General features: G+C 30.8%; 5 protein-coding genes across 6 annotated transcripts; 3 read left to right on the top strand and 2 right to left on the bottom strand.

Annotated features, from left to right (window-relative positions):
• Positions 1 to 1,534: 1,534 nt before the first annotated feature.
• Positions 1,535 to 5,444, top strand: LOC108454660 (binding partner of ACD11 1-like). Its single transcript, XM_017753196.2, has 5 exons — positions 1,535 to 1,769; positions 3,249 to 3,352; positions 3,436 to 3,511; positions 4,379 to 4,462; positions 4,529 to 5,444. The coding sequence occupies exons 1-5, from the start codon at positions 1,761 to 1,763 to the stop codon at positions 5,099 to 5,101; spliced, it is 846 nt and encodes a 281-aa protein (XP_017608685.1). The 5' UTR covers positions 1,535 to 1,760; the 3' UTR covers positions 5,102 to 5,444.
• Positions 5,445 to 6,604: 1,160 nt separating this feature from the next.
• LOC108467303 (uncharacterized) lies at positions 6,605 to 9,242 on the top strand. Its single transcript, XM_017767921.2, has 3 exons — positions 6,605 to 7,130; positions 7,508 to 7,637; positions 8,645 to 9,242. Exons 1-3 carry the CDS (start codon positions 6,705 to 6,707, stop codon positions 8,863 to 8,865), a joined length of 777 nt encoding a protein of 258 aa, XP_017623410.1. The 5' UTR covers positions 6,605 to 6,704; the 3' UTR covers positions 8,866 to 9,242.
• A 4,860-nt stretch (positions 9,243 to 14,102) lies between these two features.
• On the bottom strand, positions 14,103 to 15,168 carry LOC108482057 (uncharacterized). Its single transcript, XM_017785163.2, has 3 exons — positions 14,749 to 15,168; positions 14,616 to 14,660; positions 14,103 to 14,547 (listed from the first exon to the last, which is right to left on the bottom strand). The coding sequence occupies exons 1-3, from the start codon at positions 15,011 to 15,013 to the stop codon at positions 14,405 to 14,407; spliced, it is 453 nt and encodes a 150-aa protein (XP_017640652.1). The 5' UTR covers positions 15,014 to 15,168; the 3' UTR covers positions 14,103 to 14,404.
• A 5,201-nt stretch (positions 15,169 to 20,369) lies between these two features.
• Positions 20,370 to 23,567, top strand: LOC108465907 (uncharacterized). Its single transcript, XM_053025310.1, has 2 exons — positions 20,370 to 20,680; positions 22,763 to 23,567. Exons 1-2 carry the CDS (start codon positions 20,550 to 20,552, stop codon positions 23,235 to 23,237), a joined length of 606 nt encoding a protein of 201 aa, XP_052881270.1. The 5' UTR covers positions 20,370 to 20,549; the 3' UTR covers positions 23,238 to 23,567.
• A 368-nt stretch (positions 23,568 to 23,935) lies between these two features.
• LOC108465908 (probable calcium-binding protein CML18) lies at positions 23,936 to 25,721 on the bottom strand. 2 transcript variants are annotated; one of them, XR_008279990.1, is made up of 2 exons: positions 24,711 to 25,650; positions 23,936 to 24,339 (listed from the first exon to the last, which is right to left on the bottom strand). XR_008279990.1 is itself a non-coding variant. In XM_053025589.1 (2 exons), the coding sequence occupies exon 2, from the start codon at positions 25,440 to 25,442 to the stop codon at positions 24,948 to 24,950; it is 495 nt and encodes a 164-aa protein (XP_052881549.1). In that variant the 5' UTR covers positions 25,443 to 25,453; positions 25,597 to 25,721; the 3' UTR covers positions 23,936 to 24,947. The 2 variants fall into 2 exon arrangements, 1 of the variants encoding a protein (XP_052881549.1); XM_053025589.1 differs by having other exon boundaries at positions 23,936 to 25,453; positions 25,597 to 25,721.
• Positions 25,722 to 27,261: the final 1,540 nt, after the last annotated feature.

Raw genomic sequence — 27,261 nt, 5'->3', positions numbered from 1 at the left:
AAAACGAGAGTTATATAATATCTAAATAATAACAACAAAATAGTAACAATGTAATTGTGAAATGGTAGCAAAATAGTGAAAAAAATAAGAAAATAATAAAAAAACTAGGTTTTTTTTTTTTCATATCTAGGTCGGATCGAGCCAAGCTTTGGCCAAAAGCCTTACTTAAGACCTAACTCCTTTTTTAAACGGGCATTATTTTTTGTCAAAGCCTATTTTTGGGCCTATAACTTAACCAAAATCCTCTCATTTTTCAAATGTTTTCAAATTAGTTTTCGGACCGAACCAAAAAACTTGAATCATGAATAGGTCTAGTGTTAAGATTCTATTTTAGGTTGTTTTTCTATTATTGAGTGGGCACAAGTCAGGGCAAGACCTTAAGCTAGGAATGATGATAGGTGAATCATGAAATCCACTTCGGATGGTGAATGGTATTCGGGTCATTGATTTTCTTCTTATTTTTTTTATTATCTCAAACTTTGCTCATTTTGAGAAGAGATAAATCAATTTAATTCTCTAAATTTAGTAATTCTCTTAATTCGGTCCTTAATTTTTTGGGTCCACACTTTGAAATTAGACAACTTTTTTTTAATTTGATTATTAAATTTGAATTTCATTCAAAAATAATAACATTATGATACTCTAAATTATGTCATATTATCACTTAATTTATTTTACATATAATATATTTTTTATTTAAAAAATTCAAATATTAATAAATTCCAAATGCAAAGACCAAATTAGAAAGACCTTACAAAATTCACAAACAAATATGAATAAAAAATTACTAAATCTAAGGACTAAATATTTGCAAAGGGTTCAAATTTTGCTATGGACTCAGATTTTTAATATTAGTAACCAAAAAGTAATTTCTCCTATTTTTGGTGATCATTAAATTATTAATTATTTTTAATTACTATAAACAGTTATAAAATAATTATTGAACTATTAATAAATTTTTTAAAATCCTCAACTATAAAAAGTGAATTTTGTCTTTTATCACTAAGAGCGACAAATCTTAAAATTGACATAATAGTAACTTTAATCCTAAATTTTTATATATTGTGTCAATTTAGTCTTGATTCTAAAAAATCTAATTCTCAATATTTATACATCATGTGTTTTTTTCAGTTTTACTTTTTTATAACACTTTCACTTAAAAAGCTAAAAATATTAAAATTATTAATTAAATTTGATTGAAAATATACAAAAAGGAAAACACCCAAAAATCTAAAATAAATTTTATTTTTTTCAATCTTTTAAAATTAATCATCAATGCATAAAGAAAAGCAAAATTGAAAAATAAAATAAATTATACAATAGGTAAATATTGAGGTTTTTTAGAATCAAGACTACATTGATATAAATTATAAATTTTGAGGGTTAAAGTTACTATTATATTAATTTTAAATATTGCTACAGTTAGCTAAATAATAATGTGATCATTTTTATAATTTTTTTATAATTAAATAATTAAAAAATACTAATAATTAAGTGATTATTAGTGTAATTTATCTATTTCTTTTTTCTCTCGGGCACGTGTAACCATTTTCCGGCGGGCAAGCAATGCATTGGCATTTCCTTTCCCTCCCATTTAGCCTTTGTTTTCTCTCCCACGCCCTGTCACGTGCCCAAACCCCCCTTGCCTTCCAATCTGCTTTCCCCCCTATGGCTTATGCCTTTAAGTAAAAATCCCTCATTTTTTCCTTTCTTAAGACAGACTTCATTCATTGACCCAACTTTATCATTTTTCTTTGACCATGGCATCGGTTAGTTCTTCTTTTCCTTTCATTTCTTTTTTTAATTGATTTCTCCATTTGCAATATGATTTTTGTTCATAGTTTCTGCTGTTTCTTTTGTTCCAAACTTTGGGTTTTTCTTCATTTCTTTGTTGATCCAACAGTTGGTGTAACTTTCTGCTTAATCTAAGGCTGAGGTTCATTGGATCCTTGGGAAGTACTTAATTAGTGATGGATTTTTTTTTATTAATGAGCTAATACTGCTGAAAAAATTGACTGTTAGATGTTTGATAAAGAATGGAGACTTGAATTTATGGGAGCAAAAACCAAGAAGATTGATTGTAGTTTGCCGACATTAATAGCAAATTAGCAATTATAGCTTTTAATCCTTTTAGAATTTTGATAGTAAGCCAGCTTGTTGAATGCACTTGTATTATTGTATAGCTAAAAGAGTGATATAAGGAAGCTTAAGTGTTCTGGATACGAAGCCAAAAATTTGCTTTAGAGGGGCCAGAGATGAATTGTAAGTGATTGGGGGGCCAAAATGCAAATATACCATTATATTAACTTGTAATTTTATAACAATTTAAGGGGTTAAATGACAAATCTACCATTTTTTTTTTTTGGGGGGGGGGGGGGGGTGGGGAGGCTAAATCCACTGCCTGCCCCTTGTGTCTTCGTCCCTGGTTCTGGCAGTAAGAAATTGATGATTTCTTGTTCACCATAGCATCAGTTGAATCATTCTAGATTTGCCCACTTAATTTCTTTGTACTTATTTTTAGTTTATGTGCATGTGATTGCTCCATTGTATTCTACAAGTAAGCTTGTTGAGGTTGAATTGTACTTTATATAGCAATGGATTTCATACTTGGAGATAGACGTGTCAATTGTGCTGTTTAGGTTGGTTTTGGGTTCAATTAGTTTGGAATTTTAAAATTTTCAATTCATTTTGTCGCCTGGAGGTTGGACTTGCTTTAGGAGAAGTCTTCAAAGTGTTGTCCGTTGAGAGCTGACAAACCTCTCAATGGTGGAGGTATTGTGACTGGAGTGTCTGTGATCGGTTTTATTCTTGGGTTTTGTCTCTCAATTCCGTGGAGAGCCCTCGACGGGTTCACAGAGTGGGAGTGTCTCGCCCACCAAGGAAATGTGAGCATTTGGCCTTGATGGGGTTGAAAGACTTCTCCCATTGCGAGTCTGACCTCCCCTCAACACATTTCTATTCAGGTAAATTTTGCGTTTAGGGTCATTCAAGTTTGAGGCTCGAGGTTTCCAATTCGGGTCATTACAAGTTTGGATCCTTTCGAATTCATGTTATTTTTGGGTTCATGTCAGTTTTGGTTCAAGTCTTTGGGTTTGTATGATCAAGTTGGGTTTAGGGCTGATTAACAGATCAGGTTTTTGGGTTCGAATTTTGTTAATAATTGATTAATTTAGGTTGATAACTGTTATTTCTCTTAGCCTAGTTATTATCAGGATTCAATAAGTCAATGTTTTCTTTTGTCATTGCAGATTAAGACCATTAAAGTCAGCAATATTTCTTTAGAAGCAACCGAGCGAGACATCAAAGAGTTCTTTTCCTTTTCTGGTGATATTGAATATGTCGAAATGCAGAGGTTGGCTTGCTTTTTTAGTTCCTATCATCTTTTTTCGTAAATTGCCGTTCTATGGATATAAAGTTTATTATATGCTTATGCAGAGGTGATGAAGGGTCTCAAATTGCATATATTACTTTCAAGGATTTGCAAGGAGCAGAGACCGCTGTTCTTCTTTCGGTAATTCAACTTCATACTATCAATTATTCCAATATAGCGCATCTTGTTTCTTGTTTGATTGTTTGGAAATGATTGCCTTTGGTTTCTTTATGGATATTCATAACGTAAGACAATATGCAGTGTGACTCTTGTGCAAATATTTAACTACTATCGATCTATTTATAGCTTGTATTTTTTATATCGAATATCAGACTTTCCTTTCTGGAGTCATATTTTTACCATTTGGTACCACAGAACCCACAAAACTTACGAGAAAAAGCATCGAAACTCTAAAAATGTTCTGCTGTAGGTTTCTCCTAAAACTATACCAAGTCGACAGCTAAGCCGGATATCGGTTTCGAGGGAAATAGTAGTATTGTTACTTTACTCTGAAGTATAGAATTTTTACTATGCAATGGTATTAAGTTATAAATGATTGCTTGACTGACATGAATAAATGGGTGGACGTATTTTCTAAGTCCTTCTATTATATAGATAGGATCAAATTAGTCCCTTTACTATTAAATAGATCAATTTAGTCCTTATATTATTAAAAGGAATCAAATAAGGCCAAGTTATAATAGAGTTAACATATACAGTTTAAAAAATGACATGAAAATTATATTTTCCATTTGTAGTTCTTCTCCGAACAAAAGATTCAATTTATAGATCCATAAAAGCTTTGTTGAAATTGGTCTTATTTGATTCTTTTTTTACAGTACTGAGACTAAATTGATTCATTTAATGATAGAGGAACTAATTTAATTTGTTCCTTATAATTGAGGGACTTGCTAGGTACTTTCATTTGTATTCTTGTGTTGATTGTCTTGCCAACTTTTTCTCTATACTACACAAGTTAGATAAGTGATTTAAGTACTTGTGTTTCAGGGAGCAACGATAGTTGGTCTATCTGTTAGCATTTCTTTAGCTCCAGATTACAAGCTGCCTCCGGCCGCTTTCGCACAGCCCCCTGTAAGTATCATGCTCTATTAATAGTTCAAATGCCAAACCAAAACCTTAAAATATTTTTCTCCGTAGGCAACACAAAATAAAACTCCAAGTGGTGCTGATTCGACTATTAGAAAAGCTGAGGATGTTGTCACCGGCATGCTTGCTAAGGGCTTCATCTTAGGCAAAGATACAATCAACAAGGCAAAAACCTTTGACGAGAAGCACCAATTAACATCGACAGCCTCAGCCAAAGTTGCATCCTTCGACAAGAAAATTGGGTTCACCGAGAAGATACAGGCCGGCACTACCGTTATTACTGACAAAGTAAAAGAAATGGATCAAAAGTTCCACGTTTCGGAGAAAACAAAATCCGCATTTGCCACTGCTGAGCAAAAGGTCAGCGGTGCAGGATCTGCCATTATGAAGAACAAGTACATATCCGCCGGTGCTACATGGGTAACGGATGCTTTCAATAAGGTTGCAAAAGCAGCGGGAGATGTTGGCCAAAAGACAAAAGAAAAAGTGGGAGCAGCTGAAGAAGAACGAAAACGGAAAGTGGTTGATGACTTTGCGCAGATTCATTTATCCGAGTCCCCGAAAGATTCTGCCTCGAGTAAACAACCATCTAAGCCTGCACCTGCACAAGGTTTGATCCTTTGATTTGCTGCTTCAGTAAATAGTTGTGGAGGCCAAAGTCTATACCTTAGCATTTCATATATTTACTTATCTTCTTGGCATCACATTGTTGTTGATGTTTTCCTTTTATTTTTTGGTTTTTGGGATTTGTTTTGTTTTTATTATGGTAAATTTTCACCTTTTGATTGGATTTATGTAATGTCACATTGTATGAATATTTGTATTCGTTTGGATTACGTGTAGGCAAGTTAGTTTAAGTTTATTATTAGGTTTAATGTTTATTCATCCTGTTAAAATATGCTATAAATCCTTGTATTTTTGAATTTTAGAAGTGATATGTTTAATAGCAAGATTTCCTAAAATATAATATTTTTATTTTAAATAAAAAATAAAATGTTAGTAGCCAACATCGAGTATTTATATAGTGTTAATTTTTTGGTTAAATTTGTTAATGTGATTTTTAAAATAAAAAAAATTCTCATTTAGTAATTATGTAATTAAAAAATTGTGTTGTAATGGATTTAAATTTAACACAATAATTTAAGGTTAGGTGTCTATTTTTAGGTGAAATGATTTCATATTTTTATTACTTTGAGCTAGAATTATTTTGAAATGCTTTTTCGAGTTTAAATCATATCAATCCAATTTAGTTTAGTGTTTAGATTAAATATATTAGAGTTAATGTCTTTTTATACTTAAATTAGTGTTGTTTGAATCAAATTGAATTAGTTGGACTAGGAATCAATTGACCTACTAAACAAGCGAAAGGTGTAAAATTGATTGAGCCGCAAACCTGGAGAAAGCTAAAAAAAACCTATTGAATTGTTGTTAAACCTTTTCTTTTATATAATTTTTTAAATATTCTTTATTTTTGATAATTTGTTTCCTTTGAACCACTCGGATTAATTGGATCGGTCAAACCAACAATTGATGGTTTGATTAATTTGATTACATGTTGTTCAAATCAAGTAGCATATAATAGGTTAAATTCTAGTTTTAATCCTTGTAATTTATAAAATTTTTGGATTTAGTCCATGTACTTTTCGAATGTTGAAATTTCAATCCTAACCCAAATAGTAGCATTTAAATTCGTTTGGTTAAGTTCAATTACTAGTTCTGTACCATGCATATGATTGTAGATTTAGTCAATATTCTCCAATTGGATAACTTTAAGTTCCTATATTGTTTGAAATTTGAAATTTGAAATTTTGGTCTTGACACAAATGATTTTCGTTAACCTACTAACTGAATTTTTAATGAGTAATATGTGGAAATAACAAAGATGAAATGACATTACATATATGATAATATGTTGCCGAAAAAAATTAGAAATAGTAGAACTTAACTTAATGAAGTTAATAGTTATTATTTGGAGAGGACTGAAATTTTAGAATTTGAAAAATATAAGCATTAAAAATGACCAAATTAAAGTATAGGGACTAAATCCATAACGTTCGCAAAGTATAGTGACTAATGGCAGAACTTAACCGAAAGAAAACTAAGGCCGAACCTTAACATTTTCGGCCCATTTTCCTTAAACCCCCAAAATTTTCAGCCATCGAACACGAAAACCTCCCTTAACCCCCCCACACCCTAAACTCAACCCCTCTTTTTGCAGTCACCGGTAATGGCTACGTTAATCCACCGTACACTATCCCATTCCCACAAAACCCTTCATCTCCGTTTCTTCTCTCAAGCCGCTCTTGCTTTAGACCAATCATCTTCACCATCTCCATTAACCTACCTTGAAGGTTTCCCCAAACCTGACCCTAAATACGCCGAGACTATTCTTGCCATTCCACGTTCAACCTCCGGCAAAAACATCTCTGCCAAAGAAAGGAAAGTGGGTCGAGTCCCAAGCATCGTTTTCGAACAAGAAGATGGTCAACATGGAGGCAATAAGAGACTCATATCTGTTCAAACTAATCAGATCAGAAAACTGGTTAAGCATCTGGGTCAATCGTTTTTTCTCTCTAGGCTTTTTGATCTTGAAGTTCGATCGGAGTTTGGGACTGGTGATTTGATTGAGAAAGTTCGGGTTCTTCCTAGAATGGTAATGGCATTTTTGGGTTCTTTTTATTTTCTTCTTAAATCGGCTGTGTTTTCCATTGAATTTGAATATGTATATATAACTTCGAATCGATTTTTCAGCTTCATTGGGATTTTTGGGTTTTTTTTCTTCTTTAATCGGCTGTATTTTCCATTGAATTTGAATGTATATATAACTTTGAACCGATTTTTCGGCTTCATTGGGATTTTTGTTTTTTTTTTCTTTAATTGGCTGTATTTTTCATTGAATTTGAATGTATATATAAAAATTTGAGTCAATTTTTCAGCTTCACTGGGATTTTTGGGTTTTCTTTTTTCCTTTAGTCGGCTGTATTTTCCATTGAATTTGGATGTATATATAACTTTGAATCGATGTTTCAGCTTCATTTGCATGCGGGGACTGATGCACCTCTTAATGTAACCTTCATACGGGCACCTTCCAATGCTTTGCTGAAAGTGGATATTCCTCTTGTGTTTAGAGGAGAAGATGTATGCCCTGGAATAAGGAAAGGTAAAAATATTGCAATGAACTTCATTGGATTTGATACTTGAATCTTAAATGTTTCGATTATGTGGACTGTAAATGTGAAATGTTAATTGCAAATTTTTTGGTATTTGTTTTCGCCTCTATCCACCAATTTTTCTTAAAATGGCTAAAAGTTTGGATTTAAGTGTATGTCCAAGTGCGAACTATGAGTGGCGAGATCGAAGGGCTTAGGTGTTAGTTTTTCATATTATCTCGGGTTTCTATTAGCCCTTTATGATAATGTATAGGTATATTAAATTTTAAACTTCCCCTAGTACGTATGAATAACCTTCATGTTAATTCTGATCATCCTATGTAAGGATGTTCAGTTAGACATTCAGAGATTGTTCAACGCAATAACTTGCTAGTATGTACGAGAAACGTTGCCTCGCTCTTTAGTGGTGTGCTCAGTGCTCACACTATTGTTGTTAGTAGTTTTAGATGGAACGAGCGAGTGAAGCATTTTGTTTGATGTAAGCCATTAAATATTTGTCTCAAAATCTTATGTTGCCTTTAAGTAAATCCTTACTTCAAAGGTTAATATATTTCATATAATTTACTTTGTCCATATGAATCTTATTTTGGTAAAATAATCATGGAGGCCCTTGTACTAGGAGTCAAGATTGCATTTTGCCCACTTTAGTAAAAAATGGACAAATTGGTCCCTAGACATTAGATTAAAGAGCAAACTGATCCTTTTTCTGAAAATTTACATCCATTTATACTATTAAAAAACTAGACAATTACATGTACCTCATGCTAATGTACCGGGACCAATTTTTAACAGTAGAAATGGATGCAAATTTTAATAGAAAGACCAATTTACCCTTTGATCGTTGATTAATTTGCCCATTTTTTGACTAAAGAGAACAATATGCAATCTGACTCCTAGTAAAGGAGCCTCTATAGTATTTTTACCATCTTATTTGTTGCATTCCCATATTGTTATAACTAATATAATTCTTTCATGCATATATTTAAATATTTTTCAGGGTTGTTCTTGAATACTATCAAGAGAACCGTTAAGTTCCTATGCCCGCCAGACATTATTCCTCCATATATTGATGTTGATTTAAGCGAGTTGGATGGTGGTCAGAAGTTGTTAGTAGGAGACCTCAAGGTTCATCCTGCTCTAAAGTTTCTTCGGTCGAAAGACGAGCCTGTTTGTAAGATTATGGGAGCTAGAGTTTCGGACCAACAAAGGAAGAAATAAGGACTCGGATTCGGATTTTGGAAAGCCTAGTATTAATAATATTTACCTCCGCTTTTTGAACTGGGCATTGAGTGAGCTTAAAATCAATGCTCTCATCTTTATCATTGTTAATGTCCCTTTGTAGCTTTTTAATACCAGTGGAGGATCAAGCATTGCAATGGAGTGACTTGAGGATTGAAAGTTTGCAAAAAGTGAAATCCTTTTGCATTATATGCCCCTTTGAATTTGTTGTTTTCATTCCATTGATCAGGTAAACACTTCCAATTGAACTGTAGTTCTTAGAAATGATGATTTAGGATCTATTTATAAGGTACTTGAAATTGGTGTTTAAATTTTAAATGTATACTCTGTTATAAAATTATTGAAGCTTCATGATAGATGTAGTGTCCATTGATATTGATTTGGAGATTGTCTCCTGTTTCTTAGTCTTCTCTCTAGTTTATTTTTATGGTCTTTTTGAGTTTGAGGCTTTGGTTTTGGGTCAGTTTAGGTCATTTCGGGTTTGAGTCGAACGACGGAGTTTGGCACTTATTTAGCTTGCTCTTGTAATAACGGCAATCCAACAGTAGTCAGGGGTGAAGTTAAAAATCTTGTATTAAAAATGTTTAAATTAAATTTTAAATTTTTAAAAGGGCTGAAATAAACTTTTTTCATTTAATTAAAGGTTAAAAGGACTAAATTGAATCTTTTAATTTTAGGGAAGGGTTATAAAGCAATTTTCTTATTGAGCCAAGGGAGCCGATGCCTGCCCTCTAGCTATGCCCTTGACCCAAGGCCTGGCCTTTATCTACGCCCTTGACGGTGGCCACCAATGTTGTCGTTGGTGCCAAACTTACATGTTACACTCATGCAGGTTTTGGGTAATTTTGGGTTGGAACAATTTCAGATTTGGATTATTTTAGGTTTGAGTTGTTTTGTTCGGTTTGAATTTAGTATTCGAATTATTTTGGGTTTACAATATTTCATGTTTTAATTAATTTCTCAATTTATATTTTGGTTGGACAAATTCAGATTGTTAACTTTTTTAATAATCAAATTGAGTTGGTTTGAATTTGGATTTAAATTACTTGAATCAAATTTTCAGGTTCCATTTAAAATTAATAGGTCTAGAAGAAAGCATTAATCAAGATAATGATATATATGACACTTCTCTAATCAAAATCAACTTAAATCTAAAATAATTCGAAAATTTTAAATTAAATTGACTCAAAATTAATCTGGCCTAAATCGATAGTTTTGCATACATGCAACACATATGATAATAAATAATATAAGATGCAAATGTGTCTTGTGGTTTAAACAACTTAGAAAAGTAGGTAAATAAATAAAATAAAATAAAAAGCCCATAGTTTGGGGTTGGTGGAGGAATCTTTATTCAAAAGCTTAAATTTACTAATTAATATGGTCTAATTTTGCCATTGGTTCCTCTATTCTTCTAATATTGTTAAAAAAATATTAACCCACTTTTATTAAATTTGAATATGTATTTTCAATTGTACTTTAATTTTTAAATACAAAACTTCTAATATGCCATCAAGGGTTCTCTACGGAGTCTGGAGATAAAATTCGAGTATAAAATTGAGCATAGACACCCTGCGCACAATACCTTCACCGTTGTGGAGTCTATCGACTCCCTGAACAACACTTCAAAGACTTCTCCCAAAACAAGTCCGACTTTCTCTTAACAAAAATCATATTTTTTAAACCCTAATCTTCTGATATTAGAATGAGATAATTTAATTGAGTGATCAATTGCACATGTGGTATGATTTTTTGAGTGCAGGTACTTTATTTCAGGCATGTCCTTGTCCCCCCGCACTTTGTTTTCGCGGTAGCGATAATGTCATTCCGACGGTGGTCACCAATGTCGCTGTTGTCGACGAAGCAACTACATGTTCCGCTCATGCGGAATGTGGTAATACGTTGATTTGGCCATAAGTTACCTTTTGTGCTTCTGGCAATTGAAGAACATGTTTGTTTGTACCCATGCTATATCCCTTATAAACTATGTTTGTTTGTTGGTCTAATTCTATTTTTGGTCCCTCTACTATGCTAAAATTTGACATTCAATCCCTCTACTTAAATTTAGTATAATTTGAATGAGATTTTTAACCTAATAGAAAGAGTAAAATCTTGTTTATTTTAACCTATATATTTCAAACATTGAGCTTAACTAATTTAAACCAAGAAAATGAAACTAAAAATTGAAATTGCCCCTAATTAGAATTTGGGTTTAACTTTAAAACTTTTATTTTAGCCCCAAGAATAAATTGCGGTTTTCGTTTTTAATGTGATATTTAGGTTATTTTTTGCTTCAATTTAGTACTTGTATTTAATAAAAGTTATACATTTTGATACTTAAAACTTAAAAGTAACGGTGTTAACTTTTAGTGTTTAATTTAAACTTTAGAGTTGATTTGATGAAAGTTAATTGCTAATATTATTAGCTTTAATTTTCATACTTTTTAATACAATAAATTTAGTGTTAATTGTGAATTTTTTAATTTGTCAAATACAATCCTATGAATGTGATTTAATTTGGATTTTAGAGTAGGTTTGATAAAAGTTAATTGCAAATATTATTAGTTAATTATAAATTTTATAATATCAACTCTAAAACCTGAATTAAACACTAAAATGTTACCGCAGTTATCATTAAATACCAAAATATAATACTTTATTAAATAAAAATATTAAAATAATAATCAAACTCGGGTATCAAAGGTGTAAGCGCCGTAAATATTGCTATATGGAGACAGTGTCTTTGAGGTACAATCGTGACGCCGGGGTCCACTAGCAACCTACCAAACGCACAACATTATCTGCAAAGCATCCATTCGTTTATTATTTTTTATTTAATTCATTGAAAAAGAAAGGTTAAGAAAATGAGGATCAAATCCACAAGGTGGGCTGCTAGAATTTGGGTGTTAGACTACAATAGGTTGCCTCTCAAGTTTTGTAATCATTACCTCAATAATTAAAACTGAATTAGAACATCCAAAAATAATAAATTTTGTACTGATTATGACAACAAATGTTGCACAAGGACTTTAGGGTGCACATATTGTTGTATGTGCCGACGCTGCCCATCCAGCCCATTATTGCAAAATGGGAAGCACATAGTGGAGATGTGCTCAAGCTTAGACTTAGATGTTGTTTGGAGGACAACCGAGAGGAAAGGAGCGTGCGGGGTAATCGTGCGCGACTCCGACGGCATGGTGTGAGTTGATTGTGCTCGTCTTCTGTCTCGAGTCTTTAATCCACTTTCTACCGAGGCATATGTGGATGTAGACCATAATTTTCGTCAGCTCAATTATTGAGAACTACTATTATACTCTCATTTCTAAGCTTAATAGTCAAACTTTAGACTTATGATTGTATAGCTGAAAACGCCCACAAATTGTATTAGTTTTGAATTTTATTTTTTTTTAATTATCTTTTAAGATCGTCAACGAGTCTGATCTATTAATTATCGATTATAATTGCTCTTTTAATTTTAAATTTGAATTACGATTTTTCTTAAAATTTAAATTTAAATATTAGCTCAACAATATTACTATTGCAATAATATGCAAAACGTGAATTCAAATATACATAAACACGTTTTTCTTCAATTAATGATTTAGAAATAAACTTTAAATATTACCCAAAATCAATCAAACCAAATACGTAATAACAAAAACTAATAATATCAAGTTTTCAATTAACACTAATTTTAAATTTAATCATTAAAAAAAAAACTAAAACTTCAAACATGTTGATTAAAACCCCAGAAATTAATCACCACTTCTTATTATCAACCCTGCATTGCATGGCAGACACGTACAAATAAAACCATACAAAGCATTGCATTTCTAGCTTACTTTTCATTTCATTTTCACGACAAACACAAAAAGAAATGAAAAAACTATGGGATCCGAAGACATTAGTTTACGGAATATCGAAAGTGTGAAAAGAAAAAAAAATTCCATTTTCACTGTTAAAACTAATTATGTTTCTTTTTACCAAACAGTAAAGTCAATGGCGAAAGCAAGGAATACAAGGCAATTTGAACCAATTGGATTCTTGGGTAACCACCGACAATTTTTGTGGCTTGTTGTTGACGTAACATCATACCTCAACTTTTGACACGTGTAACCCCTCTCGTTCTAATCCAAACCACCATTGCTTTCTCCATCACTCATAAAGCAGCTTAAAATTTATCAATAAAATCCCCCACTAACTCCAAAGTTTTTAAATATTTTAAAGCCTAAACACACTTTAATTATAGTTAGAGCTGGTAAATTAATAATAACAATAATTGCAGATATTAAAGCGATATTTTTTTAAGGTATTTCGATATTGAGTAAATTAATTTATTTAAATAGAGAGTAATTTATTTTTGTCAATTTTAAAAGATTGTAAATATAGATTGTAAATATTAAAGTGATCTTTTGGTGAAAATATCTCTAATTTTTTAATTTCAATATTTAGCAAATTATTGTGTATAAAAAATTAGAGTAATTTAACTTCTATCAATTTTGATAATGAGTAACTAAAACAATTAATCACGACGTTAATATTTTTCATCAACTGTATATAATTTTGATTAGTATAACAATAAACTTACTCCCAAAGCTTACAAATTCTATTATTTTAATTTTAATTTAACAAATTTAGACCATAAAATTTATACATTCTGTATATAAACATTAATGGCTAAATATGACACCATACCAACCAAAATTATGTATAATAGACAAAAAATAATAACATTGTGGTCTTTTAGAATGTCCAATTTATTCGATATTGGAAGTAAAAGGGCCGGAGAGGTTTTTTATTTAATTTTGTATTATTAGAAAAATTCAATGAACCATTCAACAATTATTTTTAAAAATCCATATTAAATTAACAATAGCTACTGACAACAAAACCTAATGATAACAATATAAAAGAAGATCCAATTATATTAAATTAAAGTGAGGGGATTAAATCTTAAATTTTAGCATAATAAAAGGACTAAAAATTAAATTAGACCCAAAAAATCACTGAATCAAATAGTAGGATTATCCTTGTTGGAGCAGTTAATAGGTTCCTGCGATTAGTACAACTTTCTAGCTGGCATCCCAACCGAAACACGAGGAGTAATAACGGTCTGAATTTTCCAGCTGGATTCCACCCTATGCTCCTTCACTAACTTACGCCCACCACTCCCAAAAGGCGCACATTAGCCGATTCGAAATTTTTAATTTGAAGTATTTTATTTTTCAAAAAGTTTCTTCCATTTTATTTTTATTTTTTTATTAATTTATATACAAGAATATATAAATTATATGTTTTTATGTGAACAAGGACGATCAAGCCCTACACACGTAGCGCCAGCTAAGATATTTGCCTCACACAAGCCAACAAATTAACATGCAATTTAAATTTACATGTGCAAACAAAAAAATGCCTCGCACGTGCAAGTGTGACCAGCACGTGTGGACTTATAGTCAGCTAGAGCATGAAACGAAACAACGGCGGAAAGAGAGAGAAAGATGAACCGACGGTACGCCGCTTAGAAATCGGCGACTTTCCGGTGTGGCCGAGACTTGACGATGTACTTATCGAGTTCTTGCAAGTTCCTTTGGCTTCGAATCGCCAAAACATCGCCTCTCCGGAACTCCATAAATCGGCTTACCTCGCCGATTTCACGTGAATCTGGAGAAAACGATGAAAATTAAAAAAAATTCAAGAAAAAAAAAAGGTGAGTTGAAGCTGCATTATACCTAAATGCTTTGAGGAATGCTTGAATCCATTAAAAGCTGCCAAATCTGAAACATAAACAAAATAAAATAAACGAACGACGAAGATTAAATGAGTAGCCTCGAGTCCTAATCTCGAGAACCGAAAAGAACGTACCAGATTGCGAAGGACTGTGAGAATTTAAGTAAAGTATGAGGAAGCAAAGGAGAGTAAGAACAGGAATGAGATGAATGAGCTTCTCAGACTTAGGAGACGACGGCAACAACAACGGCGACGAAGAAGAAGAAGAAGCCGAAAACGTCAATCGGCGAGACTTACTGTCTTTGCGGTGGTCATCGTCGTCGACGATTGCTCCGGTAATCTCTTCTCCTCCATGGATATGGAGCTTAGAGGTAGGCGAGCCTAAGGATTGTCTTTGCATGTTCTTAGTGAGTGAAAAAATAATTGAAAGAGGTGAAGCGATACAAAAGATGTATATTTTTGAGTATTATTTTCTTGAAGGAAAATGACTATGTGTGACAGTCGGCTTAATAATTTAGGTTTTTTCTTAAGCCGTCGTTGCTTAGCTGAGAGTATATTATCTTAATTAAGCATTAATTGATTAATTATCGGGTATTTTAAGAAAAAGGAAAGAATAATTCTAAAATTAATTAATAAATCAAAATAAATATACTAATTAATGATATAGAATCAATTTTATTTTTTTAAAAGATTGTAAGGACGAAGGATATGCTAAAATTTTGGGCATATATGTTACCAAAAATATATACATTAAGGTAAAACTATCCTGAAAGTCCTGCATTAGAAGTTAAATTGTATTTTAGCTTATTTACTTAAAAAAATGAGTAAACTAGTCTTGTACATTAGATTAAAAAGCAATTTAGTTATTTTTATTAAAAATTTCATTTATTTGTATTGTTAAAAATTAGCGTAGTTGACGAAATGACAAGATAGTGACATGAACATGCCATATGTACCTCATGTTAATGTATAGGGATTAGTTTTTAATAGCAAAAATGGATGGAATTCTTTAACAAAAAGATCAAATTGCTTTGTTCTTTAATCTAACGTATAGATATTAATTTATAATTTTTTTAATAAAAAAAAGTAAAATACAATCTAACTAATGGCATAGGGGCCCTTATGGTAGTTTTACCATAAATTGGGGGACATGGACAGAATTATGGAATAAAGAAAATTAATACATGAATAAGATAATAATTCAAAATTAAAGTTTCAAGCCGATTGAGTCTTAGTTTAACTAGCACCATTGCTATTGCGGCAATTAAGAAGATGTCGGTTCAAGTGTATTTAAACCCACTTTTCCTTTGAAACAGTTTGAATCAGGAATTGGTTGATATACCGGTTTAGATAAAATGATTGAATCGACTTTTGAGTGAATCATTCAAAATCGATAAAAGACAAAAATCTAAACATAAAATTGTCTATTGAACCAGTTGAACCAAATTATAATATTTTTTTTAATTCTATAAAAATTTAATTATTTACTTAATTATTATAGAATTGATTGAACTGAAAATAAATGATTTAATTAATTTACGCATAAATATGGTTTCTAAAACATTGCATTCATCACTAATAGAGTAAAAAGTTGAAAATTTTATTTTTTATTTAAAAATTTAATTCAATTGTTGACATAAATAGTTTTTTCTTTGTCAAGATTTGTCATCAATTACTCGTGTAATTGTATAACTTCATAACTTAATTATTAGGAACTTAGTTTTTTTAATTAAAAAATTTAAATTGTAACCTTTTCCTAATTTATGAATTGAATTTTAAATTTTTCAAAATATAAAGACTAATAACAAATTTTAACCAATAATATGTAAAAGGATTAGATCATGAGTGATATCTTTTACCTTTTTCTTTTTTCTTCAATGCTTGGTTTATAAATTAATATTAAATGTTCATGTCATAGAAACGTAATTAAGTTTAAATCTTAAGGATTAAGAATTTTTGGCACGATTAAATTAATATCATATACTTTGGTAAAATTACTATCTAACTCTTATATTAGAAGTTAGATTGGATTTACCTCCTCTACCCCAAAAAGAAAAAAGAAAAATAATCTTTATACGTTAGATTAAAAAGCAAATTAGTCATTTCATTAAGAAATTCATCTATTAATACTGTTAAAAATTGGCATAGTTAACAAAATAACGATATAGTGACATATTAACTTTTTGACCCTTCAATTTTACAAAAAATAATTTTAACTTTCTATTTAATTTTTGCTTCTTTTATTGACATACTTGTATTTTTTTCTTAAATCACTCCAAAATAGATGGAAAAGTTAATGTTTGTTCACTTTGTTGATGTGGCACATATGTAAATTGTCATGTAAATGACACATCAACATTTAATTAATTTTTAAATTTAAAAATATTACAAAATAATTTTTTTAATTTTTAATAATTTTAATTTTAAAATATTTATATATTTTTGAATTTTAAAATTTTAAAAAATTAATTAAATACTAATGTGTTATCCACGTGTATGCAACATCAGCAAAATTAAAACAAGTTAACTTTTACATTTATTTTGGAGTTATTTGATAAAAAGAGTAAGTTTAAGAGCTAAAAAAAATGAAAAATTAGATGAGAGTTAAAATGACTTTTTTTATAAAATTAGAGGTCCAAATAAATAATTATGCCTAATGAGAATTCACGTGAAGCAGTGTAATAAAGTCAAGGTGTATAAAGCTTAATTATTCAATCTGTCGATTTTGAATATGAACTAACCTAAATGCAAGCGGATTGAATTTGGTACGATTTATATTTACATTTAAACTCACAATAATTTCAACTCCAAAAATATAATATATCTCTTTATGGTTTTGGCTTTTATTTTTTATTTTTTAAATTAAATTTTACGTTAATTTTAAAAAAAATACTGGAATCTTACTATTAATCCTTTATTATTTTTTAAAGTAAAACACGAATTTCAATAAAATAAAATTGGCAAAAAACAAACCAAATCAACTAAAGTAGGGGGATGACTACACCGAAGCCAGTTGGTTTACTTTGTATACCCAGATCTATGTCCTTCAACACTATTGGCGCCACCCAAATAAGCTCGTGAGTTATTTATTAACAGTTTGTCGTGTCCACTGGAAGGATAGATGTTGAAAAGAGGATCTCAACATTACACAGTCTTGGAGTAAAACACCAAACTTACCTTCATAACATCATAACATCCAAGCAAGCAGATTCAACAATCATATTGTCATAATTCAAACTCTTAAGCCAAGAAAATATATCCTTAATAGCCCAGAAAATACTCCTAAGCCATGCTTGACTCCATAACACAAGGAAAAGAGCTAGAATAACCGGGATGGTATCAAGGGAATTGGCAATGGCCCAACACCTTAAAATGAAAAATTTTACTTTTAGTCTTTTATAATTTAAAAAAATTAAGTTAGTATATGATAAATTGTACTTTGCCCCAAAAAATAAATAAAATTAATTTAATTATTTAAAAATTATAAAAATATAAACTATTAAAATAATAAAATTTTATTATTATTATAAAAATATACAATTTAATTCCCTATCCTTAAAAATATTTTTAGCTTTGCCCGTGAGAATAACCAAGAAGGAAGACACTAGCATGGTCATGAAAAATAGCAGTAAAGGTTGACACGCCATGTAAAGCATGCGTGGCAGCGTCGATGTTGCACTTTGAACCTCCATCAGTTGGCTTCGTTTAAACAGTCTCGCGACTAATACCTAATGCCGAATCTTGTTGAGCACAAGAGAATTTGAATTATTTCTTTTTAATGAAAATGTTGACTGCATCGTTAAATTTTTTTAACATGATCGTTCGTATGATAATTTATATGTACTCAATGTTATTTTTAAAAATTTTGTGTATTTTTATTTAATATTTTTATACTTTTTAAATTATTTAGTGAAATAAAATGTAAGATAAATAGTATCATATTAGCATTAAGTATAGGTGGACCACCAAGCAGGATGCCACACAAATATCGTTAAAACATTAATGTTTTAGTCAATATTTCTATTAAAAAACTAATTTTTTTAAAAGGTTAACGACCAAATTTAATTCAAATAAAGAATAAAGGGCTAAAATGATAAAAGATGTAAATATTAAAAGTTAAATTTAACATTATGCCAACTCGAATGACCTAAATAAATAACTACATACAAATAACTCAAACTCAAACTCAGAATGATTTGTAATATAATTCCAACATGTAATAATTCAATCTAAAAAATACAAATCTTAAACCCAATGACACAAACCCTAATAGAACTCAAAATAACCAAAATTTACATAAAATTGGCTTGAATATTTAAAAGGTTGACTTGTCCAAGTTTACAATATTAAAGCCTTTCAGAAAAGATTAAAAAGAAACTCTAAAATTTGGCCAAAAAAGTCAAATATTATCAACGGTCGTGATCGGTGTTTCGGTGATTTTAGCAGTGAGCTCAACTCAAACAATTAACAAAAATAATGACAAGGTTAAATTCTGTTATTAGTACCTATATTATGAATAAATTATTAATTTAGTCTTTGTTTTTCAATTTGGTCATATTTAATCCTTATACTTTTCGAAATTTGAAAATTTCAATTATAATATAGGTTATTAAATCTATTAACTAATATAAAACGATATATATATATTTGGAAATAACAAGCAAACATGGTATTACACATGTGTTGTTATGTTTGTTACATATGATTTTATAAAAGTTAAATTATGCTATTAGTCCTTATACTTTTTGAAAGTTATGGATCTAATCCATATACTTTAATTTGATTAAATTTAGTCCTTGTACTTTTAGAACAGGTTAATTTAGTCATTTTACTTTTCGAATTTTAAAATTTTAGTGCTTACCCAAAAAGTAGCAATCAAATCGGATCAGATTTTGGAAATAATTGAATTTAATGAATTTATCAGTTATCGTTTAGTGAGGTTTAAAATTTTAAAATTTAAAAAACATAGAGACTAAAAAAGACCAATTTAAAGTTTAGGGTTTAAACCCACAATTTTCCTAAAATATATGGACTAATAACATAATTTAGCCTTTTATAAATAATAGAATTCAACTTAACATTTAACAACTACAATTTAACCAATACTGAAATTTCAATATTTGAAAAGTACAAATACTAAAAATGACCAAATTAAAATATAGAGATCAAATTCACAGCATGCACAAAGTAAATGGACTAATAGCAGGATTTAACCTTTTATAAATGATGGAATTTAGGGATAAAAATCAAGACTATACACGAACTTTGATCTAATACGTAATGTCATACATGAACTTTGGTTTTCTATGATTTTATAAATGAAAAATTGATTTTATTCAAATTTCATAAATCGCTAACAACATTATCGAATTAGCACCGTTTTACCTTAATATATTACATACACAAATAATTATGTTAATTCAATATGAAACTAAATGTCTATAGCCATTTTTTAAGTATATAAAATTGAATAGAAAACAAAGTTATATGTACAAATATGAACCACAAATCAAGTTTCGAGTGTATAATTGCAAGAAATCAAAGTTAATGTATAAATTTGATATTTATACCTAGAATTTAACTTAATATTTAACTGCTACAATTTGATTTGGCCAAGACTGATATTTCAAAAATTGAAAAATACAGGGATTAAAAATTTCAAATTAAAATATAAGGACTAAATCTATAACTTACGCAAAATTAGGGACCAAGAGCAGAATTTAACCTAATAATAATAATAAAAAGAAACCGTCGTCAGTGCGAGATCGAAGATTCGGCTCCTAATACCAGAAAACGAACAATTTTCAAACTTGCTGCAAAAGCAAAAAATAAAAAAGTAAAATAAAAAAAATAATTCCATTGATGAAGATTTATAAAGAATAAAGCTGTTGATAAACAGGGATTTTGATTTTTGAGGGGTAAAAAAAGAGGAAAAAATGGTGCTGTGGGAGATCGCATTGGGATCGGCTTATTTCTTGGGGCTTAAACGAAGTTACAAGCTTGCTTTGAAGATTCAGCGACGGATTATTAGTCGTAACCAGCCACGGCTTCAACAATTTGTTCAAAGGTACAGAGATTTCTCGCTTTCTTTTTCTTAATTTTTACTTTTTTTTTTAAATATCTGTTTGGTTCATATAATTTTTGGCATTGATTGATTTTGCATTGTATGAAGAAGAATATGCTTTGATTAATTTTTGGAAGTACTTAACCGTGAAATACTTTTAGTTCTCTGTTTGTTAATGAGCGCTTGAGGTTGAATAGGTATTAGGCTATGATGAGGCACCTTGAAGAATCTTTTGTTTTCTGAGCATTCAATGAAATTCAGGAATATATCACGCTTGAAAAACTAACTCGGATTAAATTAGTTAATCTATTATTAAATGGATTAAATTAATTTTTATACTAATCAAATAAGTTTAATCTCCAAAATTTTGTACCGTTGGAATTGGATTAAATTAGTTTATCTATTATTAAATAGATTAATTTAGTTTCTATACAAATCAAATAAGTTCAAATGTAACATATATAGTTAATATATATTTATGGTTTAAAAATGTCTTAAAAACAATAAATGTTAACTATATTCTAATTTGATCTTATTTGATTTTTTTAATAAAATGACTAAATTGATTCATTTAATAGTGAGGGACTAATTTGATTAGATCTTTATAATGAAGGATCTCTTAAGTACATTCACTAATAATTAACCATCATTGTGAGTAAATTAGGACTTGGTACGGATTGGATCTTAAATCAATTTGTAATCAAGAGGATATAAGTTTGAGCAAATACATATTTTAACCAAAACACTTAGGTCTCAACTCAATTAGTGGTAAAAATTGTATAATACTTTGGGTAGGGAAGAGGAATTGGTCTGATTAGTTAGTTTAGTTAAAAAAAACTGACGTTGACTTAATTGACTAACCTAATACTTTAACCAAAACACTTAGGTCTCAACTCAATTAACATTAGTCGGTCCAATCAGTGAAGTCTATTCATCAACTTTTTCTTTTTCTATGGGTGGGTTTTGATTAAAATTTTATATATTATTATGAAAATTTATAGCTGATCTATTTTAACCACTATAAAACCGAATCAACCGTCAAATTTGACTTGGCCGAAGGTTATTTGTATTTGATTCCTTTTCTGTGGTATAGTATGAATTTAGTTTTGAAAATTTCTTATGAGTTAGATCATAGATGTATTTGGTTTTCAACTGTTAAATGAGCAAGCAAAGGTGGTTTTAGTTTGGGGTAATTATGTGAACACACTGTATTATTAGTTCTGTTTAGCATAACTTTACCCAGCACACATGTCTTGCGTTTTAACCAAGCATATGAACGCTAAGTTTTCCTATGCATTTGAAAGATCCTTAGAGGTCATATTCCCATATTCATATGTTCGAGACGGGTACTTCAATAAAACTGAAGAGTCCGAGTAGGACCGTATGAATGTGCTACCTGAAGTCACAATTCCATAACTATCTAAGTTTTTCTTTAAGTTGCTAAAGTATGAGAGGAAAGAAGCCTATCATATCTGTACATAAATCAACACCCCCCTTTCTTTTGCCTTCCCAGTTAGGTACAGTTATGTTACTCGAGTGTGAAACACATGAACTCGTTGTAATGTATGATTCATTCCCATATTTTCCTTCCATATTGTGTTGCAGGATCGTTTATTCTTTGATCTTGTTGTTCCTCCATGCTTTTTATTCGATTGAATTCTTGCCTGTTTTATACGGGGGAATCAGCCTAGCCTAGCTACTTACTCGAAGCTATTAAGGTAGAACCCTTCTTACTATGTAACCGTTAGTAGTTGATTCACCGATCTGTAGTGGTCTTGTTTACTTTTGGATCATTCCTAGATTTCCATCAGTGTTGTGTTGCAGGAACTTTAATTTTGTGATCTTGTTGTTCCTCCATGTTTTTATTCGATCCCATTCTCGCCCGTTTTATACGGGGGCATCAGCCTTGTACTAAGGTAGAACCTTTCTTACTACGTAAACCGATTTGTAGTGAGCTTCATTTCCAGGGGAAACCATGGTCTTGAATATCATATGTTTGGTTAACGTTGCAAAAGATTAGGACTCGAAACGGCATTCGCTAACTCCTGTTTTCTTTCGGAATCTGTTACCTATTTCCGCAACCAGAAGAACGCGTGTTGTATTCGACATAGCACTCAAGGTTCACAGGAATATACAGCATAGAGACTTAGAAGTTGGTCGAAACCTTGGTGATTGTATCCTCCGCTGGCTCCATAAAATAAAACCTTCAGCTCAAATCCGAGGTCCTCCGCCTCAGCAAGAACCCAACCACGGTACTGACAAAGCAAAAATGAACATGCCAAAGCAAGTGACAAACACATCTTCACCGAAAACTCCGCGAAGCAACCAGTCACCTAGAAACCATGATGCTGGTAGACATCTTTTTAGTTCATTAACAAGTACATGGCCTAAGTCCTTCCCTACTACCATTGCAATGATGATGCAACCGCCAACTGCTACCGGAAACATGAATCGGTGCCGGCATTTGAGCATTAACGGATCCGACGCATCGAGGATGAACTACACGAGAGACCAGGGAGTTGTTAGAAAGGACATAATGCAATGGATGGTGCGCAAGTGAAGATGAAAGACCTTATCTGCTTGCATTTATGGAGTTTCAAAAATATGAAACTTTCATGAGAACCACTAAACTGGGTTTACTTAGGATAATAATCCATGTTTTTGGTCATATTATGTCATTATTTTCGTGTCGAGTTAGTGTAAGGTGTTATATATATATATATATATTCATACTTTGAATTATTAATAATTTATATAATGATTTTAATACTTGTGAATCATTGTTGTAAGGCTCTTATTTTAATGCAGCACTACTTTCTCATATGTAACATTGACATTTGAAATCATTGCTAATTGGAACCATCTCAACCTTTGGAACATTTTTACATAATTTGTTGTTAATAAATGGATGAATGATATATGAATTAGTTGTTAATTCTAGTTTGATGAAATTTGAGATATAATTTTATGCTTTAAAATTTAAATTTTAAGTTTGATTTTTTATTTAAAAATTTAATTTAATTATTAAAATTTTAATTATGTTGCTTCAATATGATTGAAAAAAAAATTAACATATTAACATGTTAGATTAATAAATTCTGATAGACACTACATAATAATTTAATTAAAAATTTTAAATTAAAAATAAAAAATAAAATTTTAAAATAGAACAACCAAATATCAAATTCTGTACAAATACAACCACTAACGTCATACTTTACCCTATATGCATTCAAAACTTTACTTAAGGCCATCTAATCGGTAAATCACAAAAAATAATAATAAAGGATATTAATATCGACATCCAAAGAGTACAAGGATCCAAAAGTCTAGAAAATAAAACATAAAATACAAGAGTTGAAATGACCGAACCCAACACGAGAGGAGACAACCCTATTCTCACCACTTCCAATCTGTCACCGTAAGATGCAAACGGGGACCACAATCTCTGTGAAGCTGTCGTACTCTCAACTTACAAGTCTACTAACGAGGATCGCCATTGACACCGTAGAGCACGTTGGTGCCACCGACTATTGTAAATCCTAAGCCTTTGAGAGGACATCAGCATTCGAAACACAGAGATCCAGAGCAGCTCAATCGACATCACCATGCACAAGCCTTCAAGACTAAAGGTTAATGGTGCTCAACCCCGCATAGTCTTCCTGCCAAAACAAACAAAAATGACATCGAGAAAGCTCCCGACTAGATAAAAGGAGACAAGCTCTTGGAAGAGAGCCATGGAAAGACCACAGGGAAGTTGAGGGTCTCTCCTCCACCTTTCTGGAGGCTGAAAGCCTAGTGGAAGAGGGAGAGACCAGGTTATTTTGTCGAAAAAGAGGAAAAGGAAAGGAAGAGGACTGAGAGGAAGATGGGAGAAGGAGAGAGTAAAGGGAAAAGGGAAGGGAGGGAGATAGGAGAAAGGAGAGGAGGGCTGACGACCGGCCATAAGGCCACTGGCGACGGCTATTGGCTTTTAAAGATTGCAAAATGTGAGAGAAACAGAATATTTATACAACACTAAAAAGGTACACACCGTAAATCGTATAACAGGAGATGCCACCGGAGATCTTAATCCAACAAACAGATACTACTATGCAAGATCTATGATTATCATGCATAAAAGTTCATCTATTATCTGAAAAAACACTATAATAAACACCAAAAATAAAATTAAAAATTCTCCATTATTAAACTACACAATATAACAAAAAAAAAAAAACATAAAACGAAGCCGAACATAACAAAAATAATTCTCTATATTTTTTCACCATCAACCCCAAGAATTATCAAAAGCAGCTGAAGTAATCGCATTCGAGAATTCTTCAAAGCTAATCATCCCATCCCCATCGGTATCGGCTTCCTTAATCATCCCCGTCAATTCCTCCGCCGTCAACGCATGTCCCAACTTCGCCATCGAATGAGCCAACTCAGCTGCGGTGATATATCCATTACCATCCCTATCGAACATCTTAAACAATTGTTTCAATTGTTCTTCACTGTAAGGCGATTTCTCCGATAACAGTTCCGGCGCCATCAGTGAAACAAACTCCGAGAATTCAACTAACCCATTATTGTTCGTATCGGCTTTGTGTATTAACGCTTCAACTTGATCGGAACTCGGGTTTAGACCCAAAGATCGTAAGAGTGAACCGAGTTCGAGTTGAGTCAAACTACCGTCGTTGTTCCGATCAAATGAACGGAAGATTTCACGTAGTTCGCCGATTTGTTCGTCGTTTAGCTTGGTTGGTTCTTCCTTGTCGCTCATGTTCTAAAAACCTTAAAAGAAAACAAGAACAAAGAAAGTCAAACTAGGTGGAAGAACATGAAAGAGTGTTGTAAGAGAATTGAAGATTGGTTTTTGAAAATCGATATTAATGTTGTTCCTCCATTTTTGATGGATCTGTTTTTACTTTGCTTACCGGTGACTAACCCAAATACCGGATCATAATAGAACTAACCGAAAAATTATTGGAATAAATGGAAAAGCCTTTCTAGGTCAATCTTTATTTTTTTATTATTATTAAAATTTTGAGATAATTCTACCAAACATCCTCAAAATAAGATCTTATTTTAAATTGTTCTCTAAATTTTAGAATGTTTTAATTACATCCTTAAATTATCGATTTTATATTAATCATGTCATTTTGTTTTTAAAATTGCTTTTCAACGTTCAATGACATGTCAAATTTTATATTGTATAATTTAAAATGAATTTTAAAAAATTAAAACTCTTTTGCATAACTTTTAAAAATAAAAGAGAGCATGACTAATAAAATTTTATATTGTATATTAACGATTTTATATTACTTCAATAATGAAAGAACTCGATTAATATTACTTCAATAATTTGATGATGTAAATTGAATGTTTTGAAATTTAAGGACTAATTTAAAATGAGGGTAATAGTTTGATGATTCAGTAGTGCAGTTAAGTACTCTTTTAATAAGCCAAATGAGATTATTTAAGAAAAACCACTTTAGTATTTTATTTAGAATAGTTAACTATGTTACCTATTTCAGCTAATTAATAAAACTATAAAAGTAGATCCGAAACTATACGAAATTAAATTATATATATTTTGTTTACTCATTCTTGAATCTTGTTAGGGTGAAAATGAGACATCGGTACTTGTAAGTTATTTGAGTTTGACTTGAAAAAACTCGAACTTGATTCAGTAATTATTGAGTCGAGTTTCAGCTATTGATTAAATCGAATTTGAGTTCAATGATATTCAGCTTGAACGACTGGCGAACCTTATCGAACTTTTCATTTTTAATATATATTTTAAATATTTTATAGGTTAAACTACATATTTAGTCACTTATGTATGGTTTAGATTACATTTTGGTCATTAAACTTTAAAAAATTACGATATAATCATTCATCCATAACCCTTAACCTTTATTAGCTTCAATCATCACAAGATTCACAAATTCCTTCCTTCTTTACCCTAATCATCGTAACAAGCGGTAACAACTCAGTGATCAAAATGTAATAAACAACTGACATTAGTGACCATATCATAACTTTTTAAAGTTTAATGACCAAAACGTAATTTGAACCATATATAAGTGACTTAACTTGTAGTTTCCCCTATTTTATATTATTAAATTATATTATTTCCCTTAATATATTATTAACTTAATTTAAGCTTAACTATTGAGTCTATCTCGAGCTTGAATACGTATGAGCTTAAGCCAAGCATTGAACTCCGAATTCTGAGTCAAGCTCAAACTTGTCAGTATTCGGACTCGACTCGAGTACACTCCTAAACCTTAAAGTCATGAGAGGATTTAACAATATAGATTTTAAATTTTAATTTCAAATTTGAATATAATAAAATGAGAAAAAATAACATTGACATTCAATTTCAAATTTGAGTATAATTAAAGGACTGAAATCATAATTTGACCCTTTAGAAGAAGGATGAAAAAAGTCCACACACCACACCGTGGAGACAAAATATTAATTATAAAAAAAATTAATAATTAAAATCATCCTCCTGCTAACGCCTTTGATTTTCAATTTGTAGTAGAAAATTTGTAGAGAGAGAAAAAAATACTTGAAAATTGGAGCAATTCCGT

The sequence above is a fragment of the Gossypium arboreum genome, chromosome 1, assembly GCF_025698485.1.
Source record: "Gossypium arboreum isolate Shixiya-1 chromosome 1, ASM2569848v2, whole genome shotgun sequence".
In the NCBI taxonomy this organism is placed as follows: domain Eukaryota; kingdom Viridiplantae; phylum Streptophyta; class Magnoliopsida; order Malvales; family Malvaceae; genus Gossypium; species Gossypium arboreum.
This window is presented reverse-complemented; position numbering and strand designations above follow the sequence as displayed.